Below are 20,981 nucleotides of genomic sequence, written 5' to 3'. Positions count from 1 at the left end.
AGAGTTTTTGGTAGTTGGCGCCCTCCAGTGGTCGCGCATGGATAACTAAACTTCCACCTTTTATTTTCAATGTGCCGGGGGCCATTTTGAACCGTATACAGCGGTGTTACCACATGTCTGACTGACTGGTGGTATATTTAACGTGTAAGAAATGAACAAGTCATGAGATGGTTCAGGGGGAAACATTCAACTGAGAGTAAGTCAATATGCCGACACGATCATTTTCTGTTGACTTTACTGTTAGCGTTTTTATTTTAACATTTACAATCTGTTAAATTGGAAAATAGAATTTTATTCTAGATATAATAAGGTACTGTGTGTTATTTTCAACCGAACCCCCCCAAAATCAGATGGACGTGCAGGAAATATTTTTATTTTCCTTCCATTGTCAGTAAGGTTACACCAACATCTCAGGATTTCTCTTTTTTTTTTTTAAACAGATGCCTTTTTTTTCAGGAAGATGAAAGCATGCGTTATGTTACAGAAGCCTTCAGAAAGCCACTTTATTAAAGAAGCATTAAGTAAATTTTGACCGAGGCTTCAGATCCGAACCCTTTGAAGTGCTGGCCTCAGTTTTGTTCCGTTTGAAAACTTTCCCTCTCTCCTCTCCTAAACTTGGATCTTACTTCTTGTCGGAGACCAATTAATGAGGCGGCTAAAGTCACTAATTGGCCGCCTAATTGGCCCCTGTCACCGCGCGCGCTGCAACCCTGCATCCTTCACTTCCTGCCCTCACATCACAAGCGTGTCACAATCCTTTTAGGGTCACGCTCTCAGAGAGCAAGGACCCCCCAAACCCCTTTACACGAGCACATTTCCCACACCTCTGGATGCCCCCACCAACCCACTCCCACGATAGCTCAGTGTTTTATGTCTGCGTCACAACAAGTCGGCGGAGGGCGAGAGGCAGAGGGATGATGGCGTCTCTGGCGGCTTGATTCCGGTGCAACTCAGGCAAAATCCGCCTTAATAAGCTTCGGCGGCTGTGAGAGGGGTGAGGTGTGAGAGTGTGGGGGGTGAGGGAGCAACAGCGACGGGGACATGATGAAACGGCACCGCGGAGAAAGGACGGACAAACTAGTCTGAGAGAGACGGACGGACAGTCACAGTCGCCTCCTCCTCCACCTCCTCCTCCTTGCTTACGGTTTGACTGACACACACACTCACACACACTCAGAGCGAGGCGCCTGGCACAGACAGAGACATACATGCACACCAGCCACTTTTTGCAAACCAGCACGCTGCGCATCGGAGCTGGCAGTAATTGGACATCCACAGCTGATGAGAGCATTTCATGTCCAGCCTGTCCAGGAATCCCAGTGACCCCGACGGAAAGGAGTTCGACTTGACAGGTACCCTTCAGCCGGCCAGCCCCCACTGTTCAATTCTCCATCTGATAACGCCGCTCTGCATGCTGCGTCTGCACTGACATGTGTGCATGTACTGGAACAAATGCTCAGTGGGCAAAAGACAAAACGCCCGAGGAGTCGCTTCATGCATCTATTCAAGTTTTTAAGCTGTTGAGAAAGGAGGCGAGGAAGACGGCGGGCAAAGTGCAAGGCAGATGCTTCAAGTAGCTGCATCCAGTTAAACTGTGTTGCAGCAGTCATCATGCAGTGCTTTTCCCCCCTATGTGTGTGTGCGTGTGTGTGTTTGATGTGTGCAGTAATCATTTGTCTTGCTCTGTGGTTCTGTATACTCACTCTCATCTTTCACTCTGGTGGATACAGGCTGTCGCTATGCTCAGGTCTGAAGAAGAGGAGTGTGTGTGTTGGGGTGTGTGCGTGTGTGTGTTTGGACGAAATTTTAACCCCTTTGGACTGAAAGCCGGCTGTCTGAGAGGCCGGGGGGACGTAAACTCTGTATGTCAGCAACGGCAGCAAAGTATTCAACGGATAAATCGGATTTCCATTTTCACACAAGCCCTGCTCTCCCCTCTCTGTGTCTCTCCTCAGGATGGGGGGAGTCAGTGAGGGAGATGATGTGTTGGCTCGTTGGAGTGATGGACTACTGTACCTTGGCAATGTGAAGAGAGTAAGTGTGTTGGGAAGATACTTTTCAAGTGGCCATGTGTTGTAAGACTCCCATAATTGTCTCCTCCTTTCTCCCCCGTCCTCAGGTCGACGGAGTCAAGCAATGCTGCTTGGTGAGATTCGAGGACAACTCAGAGTTCTGGGTTCTGAGAAAGGACATTCACTCGTGTAAGAGTAACTGCTTCCTCTTCCCTCTGATGGTGGAGTTAAGCTTTCTGTGTTGGGAGAACTTTTCCATTGAGTAAAATCTCGCTGTAGCGTAGACTTAGCGGCAGCCAAAGACATTGTTGAAGCCAATTTTTTATAGTAGGTTAAACTGGACTAAGTATTTCTGATTTGGGCCTGCCAAAATCTTTTCTATTTGCTAAATATCACAACAATAAAAGGGACCTTTCTAGATAATTTTCATCTTCTTTCAGACTGAGAAGTTCACATACATTTTCTTAGCCTTGAAATGTATGTGATGAAAGGTTTGATTCATCACATACACAGTTGAGAGAGGATTGCTTGCTGGAGGTATGGACACTTTTGAAGTTTAAAACGATTTTACCCAATCACTAACGTTCAGCCGTGGTTTATGTAAAGCACCAGCTCGATGAAGCTTATTGGAAATTGCGTGTGATATGAACGACCCCGACATCTTTGCCAACAGACCTCCTCTGCTGCCATTGCCAAGCCTTATATAGCAGGGGTACAATTCTAAAGCAACGCTGTAAATTGGCATCATCATTCACAGCTCCTTCTTCTGTTCACTGATTGGCCCTGTTGAAATTCTACTGGAGAAATTGAGGTCAATGGGGGGAAACTTAGACAGAGCGCAGAAGGGAGATGAGAATCTCCCTTTTTGCTTTCGAAGGCAACATCCAGGCTAACATTTCTGTAACATATAGTGGACTTGTGTTTTAAACAGTGTGAATTGGGTCATACTGTTACCTTTCCTCCTGACTGAACTGGTTTAACTGGGTCAGGTTTATAAGTTGTTCCCATAATTTTTTCATCTCTGAAAACATTTTTCTGTGAGATGGGCTTTATGATAGCCACTCCAAAATATTAACTTTGTGTCCTTAAGACACTTCATAATTAAGTTGGTGCTCGGCTTTTGGTCGCTGTTCATTTGGAAAACTTTTTTGTGTTTAACTTCCCAGCTGGTGTCTTGACATGTTGCGTCACTATTTCCACATAAATCTTCCTAATGGATTTTGTGAAGAACACCAGTCCCTCCTGCAGCAAACCACTAATGCAGCATAATGCTTACACCCACATGCTTAAGACTTAAAGTTTGCTCCAAATATAACAATATTCATAAAGGTTAACAGCTCAGTTTTTATTCCATCAGTCTACGGGACAGGTATGTTGTTTTTTGAGTAATTGCTCTTTCCTCTGTCGGTGCAGGACTTGTTTCGCTGGGAATAATGACTCTCTTTTAACAGCTTCAGTCAGCATCTTCACAAGGTCTTTTGGTTTTTTGTTCCGGAGTTGATTTGAACGTTTGACACCAAAACCTGACACAGAAAGTATCTCTTTCCTGGACAGTATGATGACTGAACATTCTCATTCTGTTTACACTCCCTGAAATTGTTTTAGCATCTTTCTAGAAAGTGAGTTGTGAAGATCTACAATTCTCTTCCTAATGTCTCTAACTATTTACATTTTTACATAAAGTCACAAAAGGAAGCACTGTGTTTGTGTCGCCTATAAATACGTCCAGCAGTGTGCCTCCAGTTAAAATATTATGAATTAACCCATTAAAAGACTCTTAGTGTAACTAAACTTTTCAAGTTGGAGAAATAAATTGAATGGAATATAATATCTAAAATTCTACAAGTCATATTTCGGGTATCGTAACAGAGCTAAAGCAGTAAAGGTTTAGCCTGATTTAATGTCGCAATAAAAACTGACAACAAAATATTTCTCTCAAGGAGCATCTTCACAAGTAAACCTCACTAGGTTAAGTAGAGACAAGTTGTCAAACTGTGAATAAATGCTTTTATACTTGTAACTCTTGCCATGTTTTATATTTGTGATAGCTGTAATGGATATTAGAATCGGTGATGCATGTAAACCTTTGATTTTAGGGGCATTCTTGTTTTTCTAGCAATATTTTGAGCTTAATATGAGCCTAATGCAAAATCTCAGTTGTTACGTTGGTTACATTCTAAAACAGAAATAAAATCACTCTAAATTTAGGGTGGGAGTTTATTGCACTGTTTATTATTTATCTTGATCAATTTTAACTTATTGTTGTCACAATACATTCCAGTTGATGTTAAATAACCTGTCAGGATTGTTATTTTGAATATCTCATCCACTGTTTGTTTAGATGCAATTAACTGAGACAAACCTAATTAAGCAAATTACAAATATTTTTATTTTGCTTGCGCTATGATTGCTGTGTTATGTAGCAACATAACACAGACTGTAGCAACAGTCATAAAGTTATCTAAAAAAGTAGTAATAAATAATTCTTATTCTCACATTGATTGTTTTCACCACAGTACCGCAAAATATGAAAATAAAACTTTTATCACCCACCTCAACTCCAAAATACCAATTTTTAATAAGTCATGGACTTCTGCGTCCAGCTGTGAGAGTAATAATAAATGCTCTCATCAGCGTTTTGTTTTAGGTGTTCAGGCATATTGTGCCTGAAAAACAGCAACAAAGACACAGGAATTTATATAATTAGCATATAACTAGTTTATAAATAAATCTATGCCACACCTCAGTGTGTTCTTGTTAGGTTTTGAATGAACTTATTAATTTCTTAGAGTGAGAAATTTGTGTAGTAAAATAACATTTTATTCTCCTGCAGTCACAAATTTTCACTAAAATTGCTGTGATTTAAATTATTTTGTAGAAAGGACTATTATTTTTACTTTGGTTAAAGTTTCTTAGTTGTAAAAGTTTCTAATCCTGATTGGAGCTCTTTTTTTTCTCTCGCTGCTGAGACATATGATGGAAAAGGCGGAAACATGCATCTCATTCATTTTAAACCGCTGACAGTTATGCAGACATTTCATCATGTTCGGTTGAATTTTTCTTTTGTTTTTTACTGTAAGCGCTTTGAAACGATCCTTCTTTGGTCTGATTCTGGAGATGCAGTGCTGCAGGGGCGCTGTGTACTTTAGCTGATTGAATCATGCTTGAATGTTGTTTGTCCAAATAATAACAAGTTTTCCTTCTGTACATTGAAAAGTTAACAGGTATTGTATGGCTGCAGTGCACTGCCTGGGATTATTACTTTTAGCCTCTCGGAGGCAGCAACCACAGCAGTGCAGCACTGAGACACGTCAGCACATTTAATCTGAACCTCAGACTCTAGTGGACATATAACAGGTCAGGGCTAACACAATATTGTGAAATGCATCTTTATTGTTGGATCCAGTTAGCAGTTTCCTGTTAATGTGCTGTATGTGCAGACAAGGTTTTTAAAATAAGAAATCTGACTAAATGTGAGCTTTTATGCAGAATCTTGATACATCTAGGAATCTGGATTAATGATAAAAAAAATAAAGTTTGAATACTTATTTTGAATAAATGCATAAAGTGACTCAGTTAACTTGAAATTAAAGAAACATTTTCAGATTTTTTTTGGTTTTTTTTAAATTTTTGCCTTAATTTCTCTGTTGTCATCTTGAAATGCTAAATGTATATACGTATATTTACTCACATTTGCATTAAGCCCATTGTGAAAGCTTCTTGTTTCTGGATTATTAAGAGTCAATTAACGAAGTTATTAGACAAATGAGCCTTCAGGGAGAGGACTCTCCTTTCCCACCTCATGTTGAGTCAAAGGGGAGTTTAGACACTTGTTAGGACCAGGCTGAACATCAGCGCGTCAAACCAAAGGTGCAGGCGACTCTGAAATCAATGAGGTGGCAGGGACGTGAATCAATATACATAAATTAATGCAGTTGACTGCTTTCTCTCTCTGTGTGTCTCTGTCTTCCTCTCACATGTACATCGTCCCCGCCCTTCTGTTTTTCTGTTTCCCTCAGTCGCTGCCGGAGTGGAAGAAGTTTGCTGTATTTGTGACGCCCCGCCTCTTAAAGAACCCCTCATAAATTGTCTTAAATGTCACCACGGTAAGGAGGCATGCCTCATCATGCTCTGTCAAACGCTGCTTCTCCGTCAGAGCCGGTAGTGACCTTGAAGGTTTGACACAGGATGGTAAATAACAACACAGAAAGCCGCATATCATAAATGATGGCTAAGAGTTGTTGAATCTGCTCTCACAAGGGAGGAAATAAATAAGACATCAAGAGACACAGAACTTATAGATTTAAATCTTTCAGAGTGTCTTCATTGTCTCTTTATTCTAATTTGGAAATCTAAATCTACTGGCACCAAATGTTTATTATTATGTTTGTAATTCTGCAAAGAAAATATCACCTCAAAAAGGATCATATCTTTAGAAAACACTCTAAGTTTTAGAAACTGAGTTAAGATCCCAGCTTCAGAACATTTCAAGGTCCACAAGGATGAGCTGTTGTGTCACTGGGAAGAGGAATGTAACTTTGATTTCTGCTAAATCTAGCTTAGCGTTTCATCAATATTGATCTAACAATGAATTCAAACTCTAGACCAGAGAATAGAAGCTCAAATAAATGTGACTGTTGGGTGTTAGAATTGGCATGCTAATTTTTTCAACAAAAGAAACAGAGATGGTTTCATCTTTAAAGAGAAATATGGAAGCATCATTGCTAGGAACAGAGTATCTGGAATAAGAGGATCTCAGGAGCATTTCACTGGCAGCGTTTCCATTACAAACATGTGCAAATTTTTCTTTGTCTGTATTGTGCTAATGTAAAAAAAAAACAACACAATTTTGCAGTTGCAGTGTTTCCATTAAATAAGAAATTATATTAAAATCACTGGTAAATAAGCTTGTTCACGTGATAAGTCATTAAAAATTATGGCAGCGTCGGATGTAAGCAGTTACATGAAATATATTCATAATTCAGCCATGGCGCGAGCTCTCATCATATATCAACCATCAGAGGAGACGTCAACGTCTTACTCTGGCGTCGGAGCAACAAACCGATCTATGTCCGATCTGCTGCATTGCAGTGTTTTGGTGGCGATTTTACTGAAGAGCTGTGGATTCAACACGTTCAGATGACACAACGTTTTATGAAAGAAGTGAGATGCTGTGAAAACTCTGGTGGAGCCAGCTGCACATTGTCTGAAAAAATACTCCTACTACTTCCTGTCACCGTGTTTTTTGTTGTTTTCGCCAGTAGTAACATCCGGCTGTTGACCATGTGACTCCCATGATTCGAAAAAAGTGTGTCCATCGTAGTCTTGCGAAATACATATATTTCAATACGGCTGAAAAACCACCTCTTCCTGGCGCAAAAAGATTTTAGTTCTTTCAAAATTGCAGTATTTCCTTTAAGCAAATTTATTTTCATAATTTCAATTTGCGCAATTCAAATAGTTAATGGAAAAATGGCAGAAAGACAATTAACCATAACTGCATCATGTCTGAGCAGCTTGAAGAAACTCAACATTTTATAGCTAAAGTGTAAAACTACATATTAACTTAATTTGTCAAAATAAACACATCCATTTTTTATCTTCTGATTAATCCGGGGTCGCGTTGAGGGGGCAGAGAAGTCCAAACTGGTGCTTTTGAATATTTTAGATATGCTCTGAGAAACAAATTTGTGAACTGGTGAGTTTTCCAAAAATAAATTGGAATTACGTTCCACAGGAAAATCTGCAAATACTGAACCGCGAATAAGCTGGAGTTCACTGCATAGACTTAACAGACCATGTAATAACTCTCACAAATAATCTAAGCTAACTATAACAACAAAGCTAAAACATCTTTCTTAACAAATGTGCAGTCTCTTGTTGGCATTGTTTCTCTGTAAAGCTCTTGATGTCAAACTGCAAAAACCCTTCTTGATCTGGTAGAATGTTCAAATGCTAAAAACTTTGGTAAATGCAGCTGCAATAAATCTAAAGAGCGACCATGTAGCAGCAGGTCATGGTGGGAGATTTTACCATCATGTCATCCTCAAGCAAAGATGGTGACCATCTGTTTTCTGGAATAATGCTGGAAAACTCTCCTTCTTATATGCAAATCCAACAGTTGGATGTTTTGCATTGCTTCTGAAATGAACTCGTAAAGAAGTGAAAATGGAACAGGCCTGTTATTACCGTCATTCAGGCTTTCTGTCCTGCAAAGACGATTTAAACGCTCTGCCTCCTCCTCCCATTACAGGTTATCATCCGGAGTGCCACACGCCGACCATCGAGCCAGAAGCTGACAGCGACTCCTGGATTTGTCGACAATGTGTTTTTGCTGTCGCCACCAAGGTCAGGCTGCTAATCTCCCCGTCTCACATTTTTTTTAAAAAAGAGCTAAGAAATCGAGTCAAATATATCTATCCACATGGTAATGTGTGAGGCGCAAAATGTGTTTATTGGAGCAAGAATCTCACTGAATTTCTCAGTGTTGACTTCAATGTGTTCCGCGCCATGTCAGAGAAATTGCGAGCAGTCAATATTTATATTTATGCTTCAGTGGAGTTGAGAGGAGCACATTAAAAATCAATCCATCACATGTGCTCCGTTTGTGTAGACATGAGAGAGAAGTCGGCTCATTATTAATCGGTCAGTGCAGAGGAGCTCATTGTCCAGATCCTCTGATCTGGTCTCAGACTCCATCTCTCACAGCTGACCTGCGATGAAATGAGACAAAGATCCATCTTATAATCGAGCCTGATCTGCTTACTGATACGAGAGCGATATGAAAGCGACCACCTCTGTCCTGAAACTGTCTCTGCAGAGAGGCGGAGCTCTGAAACGCGGACGCTTTGCCCGACTCATGCAGTTCATGAAACTCCGGATCCCCTACCAGCTGTCGTCCTTAGACTGGGATCCTCAGCATCTGACCAATCAGCAGCAGTGTTACTGCTACTGCGCCGGACCTGGAGAGTGAGTGGGGCCAATTCTGACTACAAAACCCTCCATGTGTTTTGGCTCTGCTGGTAAAAGTGTTTTTGATGGGTAGACACAAATGGACTGGATAATTACAGGTGAACATGAATTCAACAAAAGCAAACTGCTGAACTCAGAAGGAGCTGAGAAGATAAAGAAACCAAAACCTGGCAATTTTCTAAGAAATAGCACAAACGTACAATGAAAAAGAATAAAAGAATACATTAATAAACCCACCAAGAAGGAACCATTTCTGTGTTGATTTGGATCATTATCAACAATGGCCAATACAATCTGAGATTAATCTACTGAAATGAAATATCAATTTATGAATTTTTCAGACATATCTACCAGCAGTGCCAACTAATGCTGTCTGTATGTAAACTCTAACTTCAGAAGTTAATCTGGTTGTGTGTATACAACTATGGGAAAAATTAAGAGACCACTGCAAAATTATCAGTTCTCTGATTTTACTCTTTATAGGTATATGTTTGAGTAAAATGAACATTGTTCTTTTATTCTATGAACTACTGACAACTGACAACATTTAGTATTTATTTATTATATAAAGTAACGATAAAGATGCAGTGCTTTCAGACCTCAAATAATGCAAAGAAAACAAATTCATCTTCATTCAGAGACAACAATGCTAATGTTTTTACTCAATATTTGGTGGAATAACCATGAGGTTTTCATTGCGGTCCGGTGCAGTGGTCTCTTCATTCCTTTTGGACACGTCCATTTGTTCGTGGGTTTATTGTTGATAGGTTTTGTTGCTGCTGGGTTGCAGGTGGAACCTGAAGATGCTGCAGTGTGGCAGCTGCGGTCAGTGGTTCCATGAGGCCTGCACTCAGTGTCTATTAAAGCCATTGCTGTATGGAGACAGGTATGTTACTCATTCAGGGAAAAAATATATATAGCTAAAATAAATCATGAGCAGCTTAATGGGGGGGAAATAAGCATCTCTCAGGTGGGCTGTTTGGTGGAGCTCACACAATCATGACACAGTATTTATTTCTGTATGTTTAAATGTTCTAGCCTGGAAATAATATTTTCTCAACCGTGAAGGTATTTATTATGATACACAATATGAAGTATACAATCCCTTTAACTAACAGAAAGAAATAGCATTGGGTACTAAAAGTTTGGTAATTTTTAAATAATTTGCAGATTGTAATCTTTTTCAAGATGGCAGTTTGGTGTGAGATGAAAATGAGAACATCTTTGATATGTTTATTTTTTTCTCCTGAAGTTATTCTTATTTTGATGTAGATGTAAGTCGGACCCACTGTAAAGCTTTCTAGTAGAGTTCTGAAAATTTTAACTCACTGGTATTTGGATGTATTCATAACTTCATCCAACCCGACACGATGCTGCATGAATTACATCCAGTTCTGAATGTTTTCTTTAGAAGAAAATGGTTCTGTCCCACAACCTTTCTCATTCGGTCAGACATATTGGACAAGGTCAGGTAGAGTTTAGCTCAGGCAGATCATTTTTAAAGAAATATGAAATATGTTTTTGTATGCAGATACAAGAGATACAGAACAGAATACAGGAGATTACAAGCCTCGTTGAGTACCTTGAATACCAGTTAATGTGAAGTCATTGTTGTCCCACATTTTTTTCAGTGAGAAACCTTTTGTTGTTGTTTTGTCTTGTGTAACATCTCTGCAAACTTCAGCTTTGAACAGCAAAAACACAAAATCTTACCAAGTATTTTTGGTCCAGTTTTTAGTGCAAATACCTTAGAAGACTAGAAACAAGGCAAAACTAGTTTACAAATAACTTTCCCGCAAGATTTAGAAGCTTGTTTTAAGTAAGTAATTCCTTAATGTGGATTAATGGAATTATTTCATTTATAACATTGGAGGAATAAGTGAATTAATTTCCCACTGGAACTAATACTTTTTTAAAAAAATCAATATTAAGGAATTATTTACTCACTAAAGAGTAGAAATTTGGAAGTTGGGAAAATGTAGCTAGAACTCTTGAACTTTATTTCACGTTAATCAGATTCATTATAATAGAAGATTGCTGCAGCTGAAGCTGAATCAACGTATTAGTTTGGGCTTGTTGTGTTTGAAATACAAACAACAACAAATCTGTTGTTTTCCTTCCAACAGATTTATTTGATTCTCAGTTAAGATTGAATTATATAAAATCTGATATTTTACCTGGAGACCTTTGTTTAATAACCATAATGAAAAACAAAACTTTTTAAATAGCGAGAAACAGCAACTATTTATCAGTTTTATTACCAAAACAAACAATGAATCAAAGTTCCTAATTAGCATGTTAATCACAGAGTTAGATGCTGGTCTGAGGGAAAAATAAAATTGATCAATATGTCGCCATGACGGCTTCACTTGTCAACAAACGGTCTTAATTACCTCCAGATTAAATGATTAGTGAGCGTGCATGTTAATGTTCACAGTGCGACGAGGACAACGGCTCGTCTTCAACTCAAAGTGACACACTCCAGAGCATCTGCTCCACCTAGCAAAACACATCCATCCACTGAAGTTATCATTATAATTACCCGTCTTTGTGGGGCTGTTTACGCCCATCCTGACACCAAACTGTGCGAGTGGGAGCAGAAAAGAAGGGATTAAATCGAGACTGACAGTATGGGAGGAACATCTGCAGAGCAGGTGACGGAAGAGGAGCGAAGATCGAGTTTACAGTTAGAATAGTAAGCGTGTGCAGCCGTCTCACAATGTAGGCGCCTCGTTTCTCACCGTGACCTTCATGCAGATAAAAGGATGTAAGTAAGTTTCAGGGTCAGATTTTAAAGCTGAACGGTATTATCTAAAAAGATACACCTCTCTCTATTTTATTTTTATCCAGAGAAGAAAACCAAACTGATTTCTTCTGTGCATTTATTTCAGGTTTTATCAGTTCCAGTGTTCAGTTTGTACAAAGGGACCGGAGACAGTCCAGAGGCTGCCCATGACCTGGTTAGAAATGATTTTTTATTTCAATAACAAATCAGAAATGAAGTTGGAAATATTTTTAACCACACTAACAAAGTATTTTTCTCTTAACTGCAGGGTGGACCTGGCTCATTTAGTCCTCTACCACCTCTCGCTGTGCTGTAAGAGGAAATACTTTGATTTCGACCATGAAATCCTGTCCTTCACCAACGAGAACTGGGACTCGTTGCTCCTGGGCGCGGTATTGATATTTCCCTGTTTAAGCACAATGATGAAATGATGTGAAATACTTACAGGCTTCCCTTTTCTCTTTTATTTTTTTACGAGTGAGATTTAAAGCTTATTAAGCAGCATTAAAGTAAAATGCAATAGTTGACCTCTGAGGGAACTCAGGGAAACAGTGCACAGTTAAAGTATTTAGTCCTTTGATGATCTTCTGTTATAAAAATTCAGCTGAATGACCCTGAGCGTCTTTGCTTTTAGTTTCCTCTTAAAATTGTTCACCTGAAGTTATTTATCTAGCATTTGCGATGTTTATGTGTTGCTTTCAGCTGAATATTTCACCACGTTTTGTCATGTTACAACCACAAACTTCAATTTGGTAGAAAAACCGAGCATAATTCATACTGGTGAAGTGGAAGAAAAAGGACATGCATTTTGACCTTTTATTTTTACTGATAAAAATCTGAAAAGTGTGGCCTGCAATCTGAATCAATAGTTTCTTAAAAAAGAAAAAATCACAGGTGTTTTGGACCATTCTGCCTTGCTGAACAGCTCAAGCCTGGTCACATCGGAGCTTCTCTTCATCCATTTTCAAGTCTCACTGCAGGTGATGATGCTGCCACCACCATGTTTCATGATGAAGAAAGTTTGTTCATGGAGATGTGTCACGTTAGTTATTCTGACACACACATCCCACCTGAGCTGTGCATCTCTACACCCAGAGAAACCCAGTGAAAAAAATTAGAAAACTGAAATTATCCAATAAAATCCACACGGAGTGGTCGTGCTCTTAAATGTTTCTGCTTAAATGAAACTTTCTGCGTGTAAAACCAAATATTGCTCTGGGTTTTATTTGGGGGTGTTAGAAAAATGGGGGCTAAATACTGTACAAGTACATTCCAAAATCCACTTCACAATTATGCACTACTTACATAAAATCCTTTTTAAATTCATTGACGTTTGTGGTTATTATTTGACAAAAAATGAAAAGCTGAAGTGAAATGATTTCTTTTATAATTATTTTCACTGCTTCATGGATGAATACTCAGATTTACAGTTACTACATTATTATCTTATGTAAACAGTAAGCAGACAATGCTGCACAAATGTCTCATTTATTTATATGTTCCTTCCTTTGTGATCTTTTTAACTTGATCCATAGTTCTTGAGGCTTTTCCTTAAAGTTTATTTATTTTATTGAAGTGGACTGAATTCTCTCAAACACAAAACGTTTTACTTTTTTCATAAATTTTTTTATTAAATTTGTATAAAAACTCACTGAGATTAAAATAAATCAAATTTAGAGTGTACAGAATTTTTTGAGAATGGATCACAGTGGGTTTGAGATCATAGGTTTAAAACTACCAGTGTTCTGATTTTTGATCCACTTTATTGTAACTTTTTTTATGCTTAGTTATACTGAAAAATCATCGTTGCCAAATTGTTTCTGGATTGTTGTTGGAGAGAAATTCTGGTCCTTAGGTTTAGCAGCAACTCCATGATCAGAAAGACAATTCATCATATGATATAATTTCAAATTTTTGAATTTCTTGTAAAATTTCAGTCTGTTTTTTCTTGACCAGATGACACTATTGCTATCCTTCCTGTTCAAAAAAGCCCAGTTTGCTGCCAGTTTGAATAAGCTCTGTTCTGGTGGCAACATGAGGCTTTAGGTCACTTAGAAGGTGACATCTTGGAGATGTCTTGACTTGAAGGTCTTGATGATTAATTGTCTTGATTTAATTTGGTGGTGAACGTTGCTACCAGAGGGAGAAAACAATTTCAAACACAACCAGCTTGTCTTTTAGATTGTTGTGGTGGTTTCAGATAAACTTGTTCACGGTTTTCCCTCTGCTTAATTCAGTTAAAGTAGATTTAAAATAAGTTTTGTCAGAAGATGAACGTAGTGCTAATAAAACTTTTTACATTTATTTGATCTGGATCTGAAATAGATGTGGAAATATCACCAATAATAAATCCAGAGATTAAAAACCACAACACTGGTGTCACTGGCCAAAATGCAGAACCACAGATTGATTTTATGTGAATAATTGAGGCTGTATATAAACTGAGCTTTTTCTGCATATTTTTGAGATTTCTCCTTTCAACTCCAAGTGACATTCTTGAAATGTTTTCTTCATTCTGTCACCACAGACAACAGCTTTTTGTCCCTCCCTGCCACGTTGCTGCACCAGTTAATTTCTCATATCAGCATCACAGCTGTCAGTGGCTGTAAAAGAAAATTATCGTATGCAGTCGGTGTGCGTTGTCCGCTGCGTGAACACGGCTTTGATTTCTTTTCACTCGTCTCCGTCCTGCAGCTGTCTGACACGCCGAGGCAGGACCGCTGTCACAATCTCCTCAACGCTCTCAACTCTCACAAGGACAGGTGAGTCGTCGCGTTTAAGGAGAAGAATAAACACCAGCCGCACATGACCGGAGTGATGAGGAGACGGGCTGCGGCGAAACGTGTGACTTTGAATAAAGAGCCAGGGAAATGATTCTGACACTTACAGAGATTATTTTGATTTGTAAGCAGCACAGAATTCTGCTAACCTCTATTAAATTATTAGAACAAAAAAATGTAACTGCTTCAAGTGGATTTTCGTTGAATGTTGTTTAAAAATAACCTTGCAGCCAAATAAAACAGCATATTTCTCCAGGCGAAGTCTCTTCTAATTATGTGCATGTTAATTACAGAGTCACTACCTTTGAAGTGTTCCCACGTCTTGCTTCTCATCAGGAGCTGAAGAACATTGTGTTAGAAAGCTTTACTGTGCTTTCCAACTGTTCATTCCCATATTCAAGCTGCATTCCCACATTTTGTCATGTTCCAGCCAAAATTATTGGGATTTTATTTGATAGAGACTCAAAAACTGTCGTATCATTTTAAAGCGGTAAGATATGCATTTGTCCTAAGCTCCTGTTACTCCAATTTGCTTAGATAAAACGCTTAAATTTGATCAGTTTGGTATAACTGCAAACTACAGCTGTGAGGCCCATAGTAAATCTGGGGGAGCTGCAAAGATCAGCAACTCAGGTGGGCGACTCTATTAGGCTACACAGCAAACGAATGCCACCCAAATCAGATTAATTTTGCCTTCATGCAACTTTTTCACTGCTTAGGAAGATGCTATGTTTATCCTTTTGTTAAAGAGTTACATTTCTCCGTCACGTCACAACTGTGCTGCACTTTATGTTTGTCTATTACATAAAATACCAATTGAAGAATATTGTATATTTGTGGTTGCAACATGACAAAATATGAGAAACAAAGGGAAGCATGATTACTGTTGCAATTCATTGTGAATTCACTACAATTAGAAAAACAGAAATGTGACTTCTGTTCCTCTGCCGCCACACAGGTTTGTCTCTGGAAAGGAGATCAAGAAGAAGAAGTGTCTGTTTGGGCTGCAGGTCCGAGCTCCGCCTCCTCTGACGTCTGATTCGTCGCCTCTCGTCACCGATCCGCCTATCAGCATCACTCACAGGAGAAGGTCAGATTGAGAACAGCAGGTTTCTCTTTTTTTCTTCTCTTCTTTCAGCTGAAACTCTGGAAATCTCACATAATGTGTCATTAAACGTAAACAATCAGTCAGAATCTCATCGTTTTCCTTAAAAAGTGTGAAACTTTGTTACTATGTTCAGTTCATAATCATTCTAAATCATTCTTTAGTTTTAGCTGCCCTAACACTCTGTCCTACACCAATGTAATAAATTACACATGAAGAAATTATGCTGGTGTTTTTTCTTGTATACTAATTTATGTTTTTCTTGTCCTCAGCCCGTTGTCACTGCCCTGCCAGAGGAGAGTGGGGGGGTCGGAGTCACGTAAATCAAAGCGTCGCATCATGGAGACACAGGTCAGCCCCTCTGTCTCAGGATAAGGGAGGATGCAGGGGAGGTTTGGGACACCAAACCCGTTGATATTTTGTTTCTTTTTCTTTTTTTTTCTTTTTTTTGCTGCAGCCAGATAAACAGCTCTCTGCAACTCAAATAACCTGTCAGTCAGACGACGCCACAAAGGTTCATTTCACCGTGGAGATCGGTTTTTACTCCTTTCCTCAGTTCAGTGCCTCTGTTGCTGTTCTCTTTTTTTTCCTGCAGGATGCTCATGTTTGAGGGTACACAGATAGATTAATAATAGCTGTGAGAGACATGGCGTTGCTCCGGTAAAATGTATAATTCAAATCCAATCTTGCCAAAACCTGCTCTTGTATTTCATCAACACCTGCAGTTCAGCGTCGCATTTATCATTATCATCAAAGCCAATTCCCGGCGGATCGCTCTGAAACAAGCACCATCACATGTGGTGGTTGCTATTTATACTCCGCATTCTTAACCGTGAATGCTCCTTGTGCTTTTTTCCTCCTACTCATCACTCTGATCTGAGTATGTGCACATACTGTAATCCTGGAACAATATGCTCTGCAGAGCTCTCATTTTTTTTCTTGCTTCTTCTTCTTTTTTTTTCTATGGCATATCCAGGCCTCATTGTTCTGCTCTGACTGATGCTAATCTCCGCCCGTCTTTGAGGAGCAGCTCTTGGTTGTAGTGAGGAAAGTGAGATGGGTAGGAATGCTGATGGCCTGGGATCACTTCCAAACGCACTTTGCAGTCAATTACAGTTTGGCCAGGTGGCGCTGGCACCTTGACAGTGCAACTCTGACAGAGCACCAGCGTTTAAAGGCACAGACGTTCGCTGGAGCCGCTGAGTAATAGTCCTCCGTCATTAGAGACATGCTACAGAATAATAATGGGCTCAGCGTGGCGCTATGTCACAGTCCAGCGATGAGAAATCGACCTCATGCATGATGTTTCCTGTGACTGATGGCTCTATCTGATGATCCTGATGCTTGTACTTGTTGTGAGTCGTTGGGAGACAGAGAGCAGCCTTACTGACCAGTAACTTCGCCACATGATGGGATGGAAAGGGAACAGATCTGTCAACCCTTTTGGCTCCAAGTTCTGCAAAATATAAAAATGCTTCAGGATTTTCATTCACAGAATTTTGATAATTATACCATGGACTTATAGATAAAATTACTCTACTCTAGTGCACCTTGAAAAAAGTCATTATAATCCATGAGCATTTTCACATTTTGTCATGTCACAACTACAAATTTCATTGTTTCTTATATTTAAGTGTGTTTTCGCACCTGGTAGTCCAGAAGACTTGGTTTGATTGGTTCTGTTTCACACTGCACTGTGTGGAAACAACTGGAAAGATGCTGAAAGAAACAACTCCACAATCTCTGAAGAAGACATGAACGTAACTTCCTTCAAATGTAAACAAAAATGGAGTGGCATCAGATTCTATCAGTTGTAGGATTTCTCTTTAGTCATTAGTACAAGACCGTGAGCCATTTTTTGTTTGTTTTGGTTGTATTTACCCAGAATGCCCTGCGCTAGAGTTCACTTCCTGTTTCTGGAGTGTTCTCTGGCCCACTTAGCGTTCACATATGCATTCAAACTGCACCAGTTTACTTAAAGACTAGATCAGAGTTTACGTTTTTAGTCTGCATCAGAGATGGATCATACAGTCACACCTCCCCAAACCATCCAGACATTCTAGGCAAACGGACTGGAGTTTGATTAAAGCAGACTAAACAGGGCTGGTGTGAACGCACACTAAAATTTTACGTACTACAGCAACACGAAGTGGGATATAATTGTGAAATGGAAGGAAAGTGATGCCTGGGATTGTAACTTTTGTGCAAATTTAAATTTGAAAAGTGTGGAGTGTATGAGTCAGTAGTGACAGCTGCAACTGAACATCCAGCATCTCTACCAGCTCTGCACATATTGAAAGCAACATTGTAGCCCATTTTTCTTTGTAAAACAGCTCTAGCTCAGTTGTTCATTTTTTACGCTGCTTGTACTGATATCATAAAATATAATTTGATGTTCTGCCTTGAATAACATTCTCCCTCCAGATGTTCTTCCTGTTAGGAGTTCATGGAGGTGTCAGTGTTTGGGACACCTCTCACACTGACCCCTCTGTTCGCAGGCCTGTCCACCACCGGTCGCTGCCAACCCGGTGGAACTTCTGCCATGTTGCCATGGCTACATGGGAGGAGCCAACCTGTACAACTCCAGGAAGTTGGATGAGGAGATGGATGCAAGGTAAGGTTTCCTCTGCCCTGGAGGTTTTGTCCAATTTACTGACATAAAATTACATGGGTTTAAATTTTAAAACATTATCTATATTCAAATTATAGCAGCATTTTGTTTCGATTTTTATATTGGGTTGTTTATTACATTATTACACGCTGAAATTATTTTATTTTTTGTTTTATTTTTCCAAGTTTATTTAAAAGTAATAAAGTAAGGATGTATTTATTTCTTAGCTTGTGTCACTTTAATATAAGATTCTTTGGATTAAATTTCAGTATGCTGGGTTATTTGTTTGTGGATTTCTTATTAGTGTGTTGTTTTAAATATGTAAATATTGTTTTACTAATGCTATTTATCCTACTTTATATGAATCATTTAATCTGGTCGTTTTTAAATTTGCCTTCTAAGCAAGGCTTGGTATGGATGAATCTGCCTGAACAACCCCAACAAAAGCTTTTTACAGAAAAAATTCACTGCATGGTTCAAATAAACATATAATTTTTGTTATATCATATTTTTTCAATTAATCAGGACTGAAAAGAATATTTTTTTTACCTAAATTGTTTTCAAATGACAACAGATATGTAGAACAAACATTAACAGAACTCAATTAAAATAAAGCCTAAATCCCTTTTATTTATCTAGCTCAATGGTAGCTTTTTAATTAACAACAATTTTACCCACATCTGGATACAATCATTATTTCTTTTTGCATTTTAATGATGTACATGCTGTGTCCGTTTCGTCTACAGCCCCCCTCCCAAGCGAATGTATGCGCTGTACCACACCACCTACAATGGGAACACTCCTCTCTCCAGGGGTCTTCATCACTACAACAGGTTCTAAATTCACTTTTTAACCTTTTGGCTGACAGTTTTATGATTCACAGGACCATTTTTAAATCATTAATGAAATCATATCTTTGATATTTTTTTGTTTTGAAACTTCTAAATGGTCTCAAAACAACAATATCACCATTTATTGCAATTCATTGTTATAATTCCCTAGTGGGAGAGTTTGTAGCTCTGTTACTATCAAAAACTTTGTATTGCTCACATCTTTGCCTCTGTTTGCTCTCGCAGCATGGAGGACACCTGCAGATTACCTCCACCATGCTTCCCATACCCCTTCAGCTCCAGCGGGACCCCCCACCTCCATCACCTCCACCAGCACCACCACCACAACCACCAACACAACCACCAGCACCAGCCAGGTCAGAAGCAGCTGGAGCCCCTCATCCTGCGCGACGGTCCTCCGTATCAGAGCGGTGCGGGCGGCGGAGGAGGCAGTGGTGGGGCGGGAAGTGGAGCGGGGATGGGTGTGGGTGGGGGCGGGGGCGACGGGACTGTGGTCCGGAGTTGGGCAGGAGGAGGGGAGGCCGTGAGGATCCTGGCAAGACGCGTGACTCCAGACGGGAAGGTGCAGTACCTGGTGGAGTGGGACAACGTGGGTCTGTACTGAGGCAGGCTGGGACAACAGGAGACACAGGACTGATGTGTATTTAATATGTGGCGGTGTGTAAAGAACAAAAAAAATCTAAACATGGTTCCGATCCAGGTTTCTCTCATAGTATCACCTCAGTTGGACATCATTATAACCTCAGTACTAGGTGTTCCTATTTGCTAGTGTTCCTCTGATATTTGTACTGTTATAACTTTGGAATATGCCTTTGCATTGATCATGTTTTACAGTGATGATGGAAACGACTTCAACTTCCAGATTATCTGTTAGTGTTTCACCCTTATTAGGAAAAAACTGTTCTAAGGGTTTATATACTGTATATACTCTGCTGCAGGTATACATGGTACTAGAAGAAGACTTTCTGTTTCTTTTGTATTTTACAGTTTTCAATTTATGATTTACCTGAGAAATGTTTATTTTCCTGCTTCACTATGGATACCTTGATCCCAAAATGGAGAAATATTGGGACTGTGTGAAAAAAATAAATAAAACAATGTGATTCACTAAATGTGACTTTTATTACATTTTCTTTTTCATTACCAAAAAATATTGGAAAATCTCAACTTCATTTTTAGTCTTTTTATTCAGGGGGGGGATTTTGAAAACACAGATGCCACAATTATTACCTCTATTTAGACGTTTTCCTATGCTTTTCCTCTTTAAGTTGATCAATGTCTAAAAATTTTGATTAGTTATCAACAATTCTAATTTTTCTGTGGTATAAATAGGACACCTTTTCTTACCGACTCCTCAAAACAGGAAACAAATGACTATAATCTTTAAATAAGAGAGAGTAATGCTAATCTTCATGAATGAGGAAATGGTTACAAGATAACAGTTAGTGACCCAAACCTGGGCATATCAACAATCAGAGGAATAAATTTAAAAAATGTTTAAAACCACCATAAAATAATCTCCAAATATCACAGTTCAAGAAATCCAACAAACAGTTCATCTTGGGGTCAGTAATTCTCCACAACTATTAGACTAAATCTAGATCCCAGTCACACCAGTTTGATAGATTTAGATTTAACTAGGCGACTGTAGGGCATCTGACTGTTTCTCCTTGAGGTGTTGCATTAACGGTGTGTTTAGGAAAAATGTCCTGCTCATGGTAAACATCCAAACAAATTTTTGCAAAACTCAATCAAGTCAAATATTTTCCACAATCCTTTCTTTATGTCTTGCTCCATCGACATTTCCTCCAATTTTGGCTAAAATCACGGTCTCAGCTCATAAAAAAACATTTACACTACATTAT

At 39.1% G+C, this 20,981-nt stretch overlaps 1 protein-coding gene across 1 annotated transcript; it reads left to right on the top strand.

The window, feature by feature from the left end:
- Nucleotides 1–418: 418 nt before the first annotated feature.
- On the top strand, nt 419–20,233 carry phf1 (PHD finger protein 1). The gene is made up of 15 exons (XM_032559425.1): nt 419–1,352; nt 1,956–2,034; nt 2,120–2,201; nt 6,032–6,118; nt 8,266–8,360; nt 8,833–8,981; nt 9,775–9,870; nt 11,876–11,944; nt 12,038–12,161; nt 14,464–14,531; nt 15,508–15,639; nt 15,927–16,005; nt 18,153–18,268; nt 19,012–19,098; nt 19,342–20,233. Exons 2-15 carry the CDS (start codon nt 1,957–1,959, stop codon nt 19,718–19,720), a joined length of 1,641 nt encoding a protein of 546 aa, XP_032415316.1. The 5' UTR covers nt 419–1,352; nt 1,956; the 3' UTR covers nt 19,721–20,233.
- Nucleotides 20,234–20,981: the final 748 nt, after the last annotated feature.

This window comes from Xiphophorus hellerii, chromosome 3 (genome assembly GCF_003331165.1).
Source record: "Xiphophorus hellerii strain 12219 chromosome 3, Xiphophorus_hellerii-4.1, whole genome shotgun sequence".
In the NCBI taxonomy this organism is placed as follows: domain Eukaryota; kingdom Metazoa; phylum Chordata; class Actinopteri; order Cyprinodontiformes; family Poeciliidae; genus Xiphophorus; species Xiphophorus hellerii.
This window is presented reverse-complemented; position numbering and strand designations above follow the sequence as displayed.

Excerpts from the sequence above, each read along its gene's own strand:
- phf1 (XM_032559425.1), top strand. The coding sequence starts at position 1,957 with ATGGGGGGAGTCAGTGAGGGAGATGATGTGTTGGCTCGTTGGAGTGAT. Across the intron at positions 2,202-6,031 it reads GAGAAAGGACATTCACTCGT|TCGCTGCCGGAGTGGAAGAA; the intron begins GTAAGAGTAACT and ends TGTTTCCCTCAG. Across the intron at positions 19,099-19,341 it reads GGTCTTCATCACTACAACAG|CATGGAGGACACCTGCAGAT; the intron begins GTTCTAAATTCA and ends TTGCTCTCGCAG.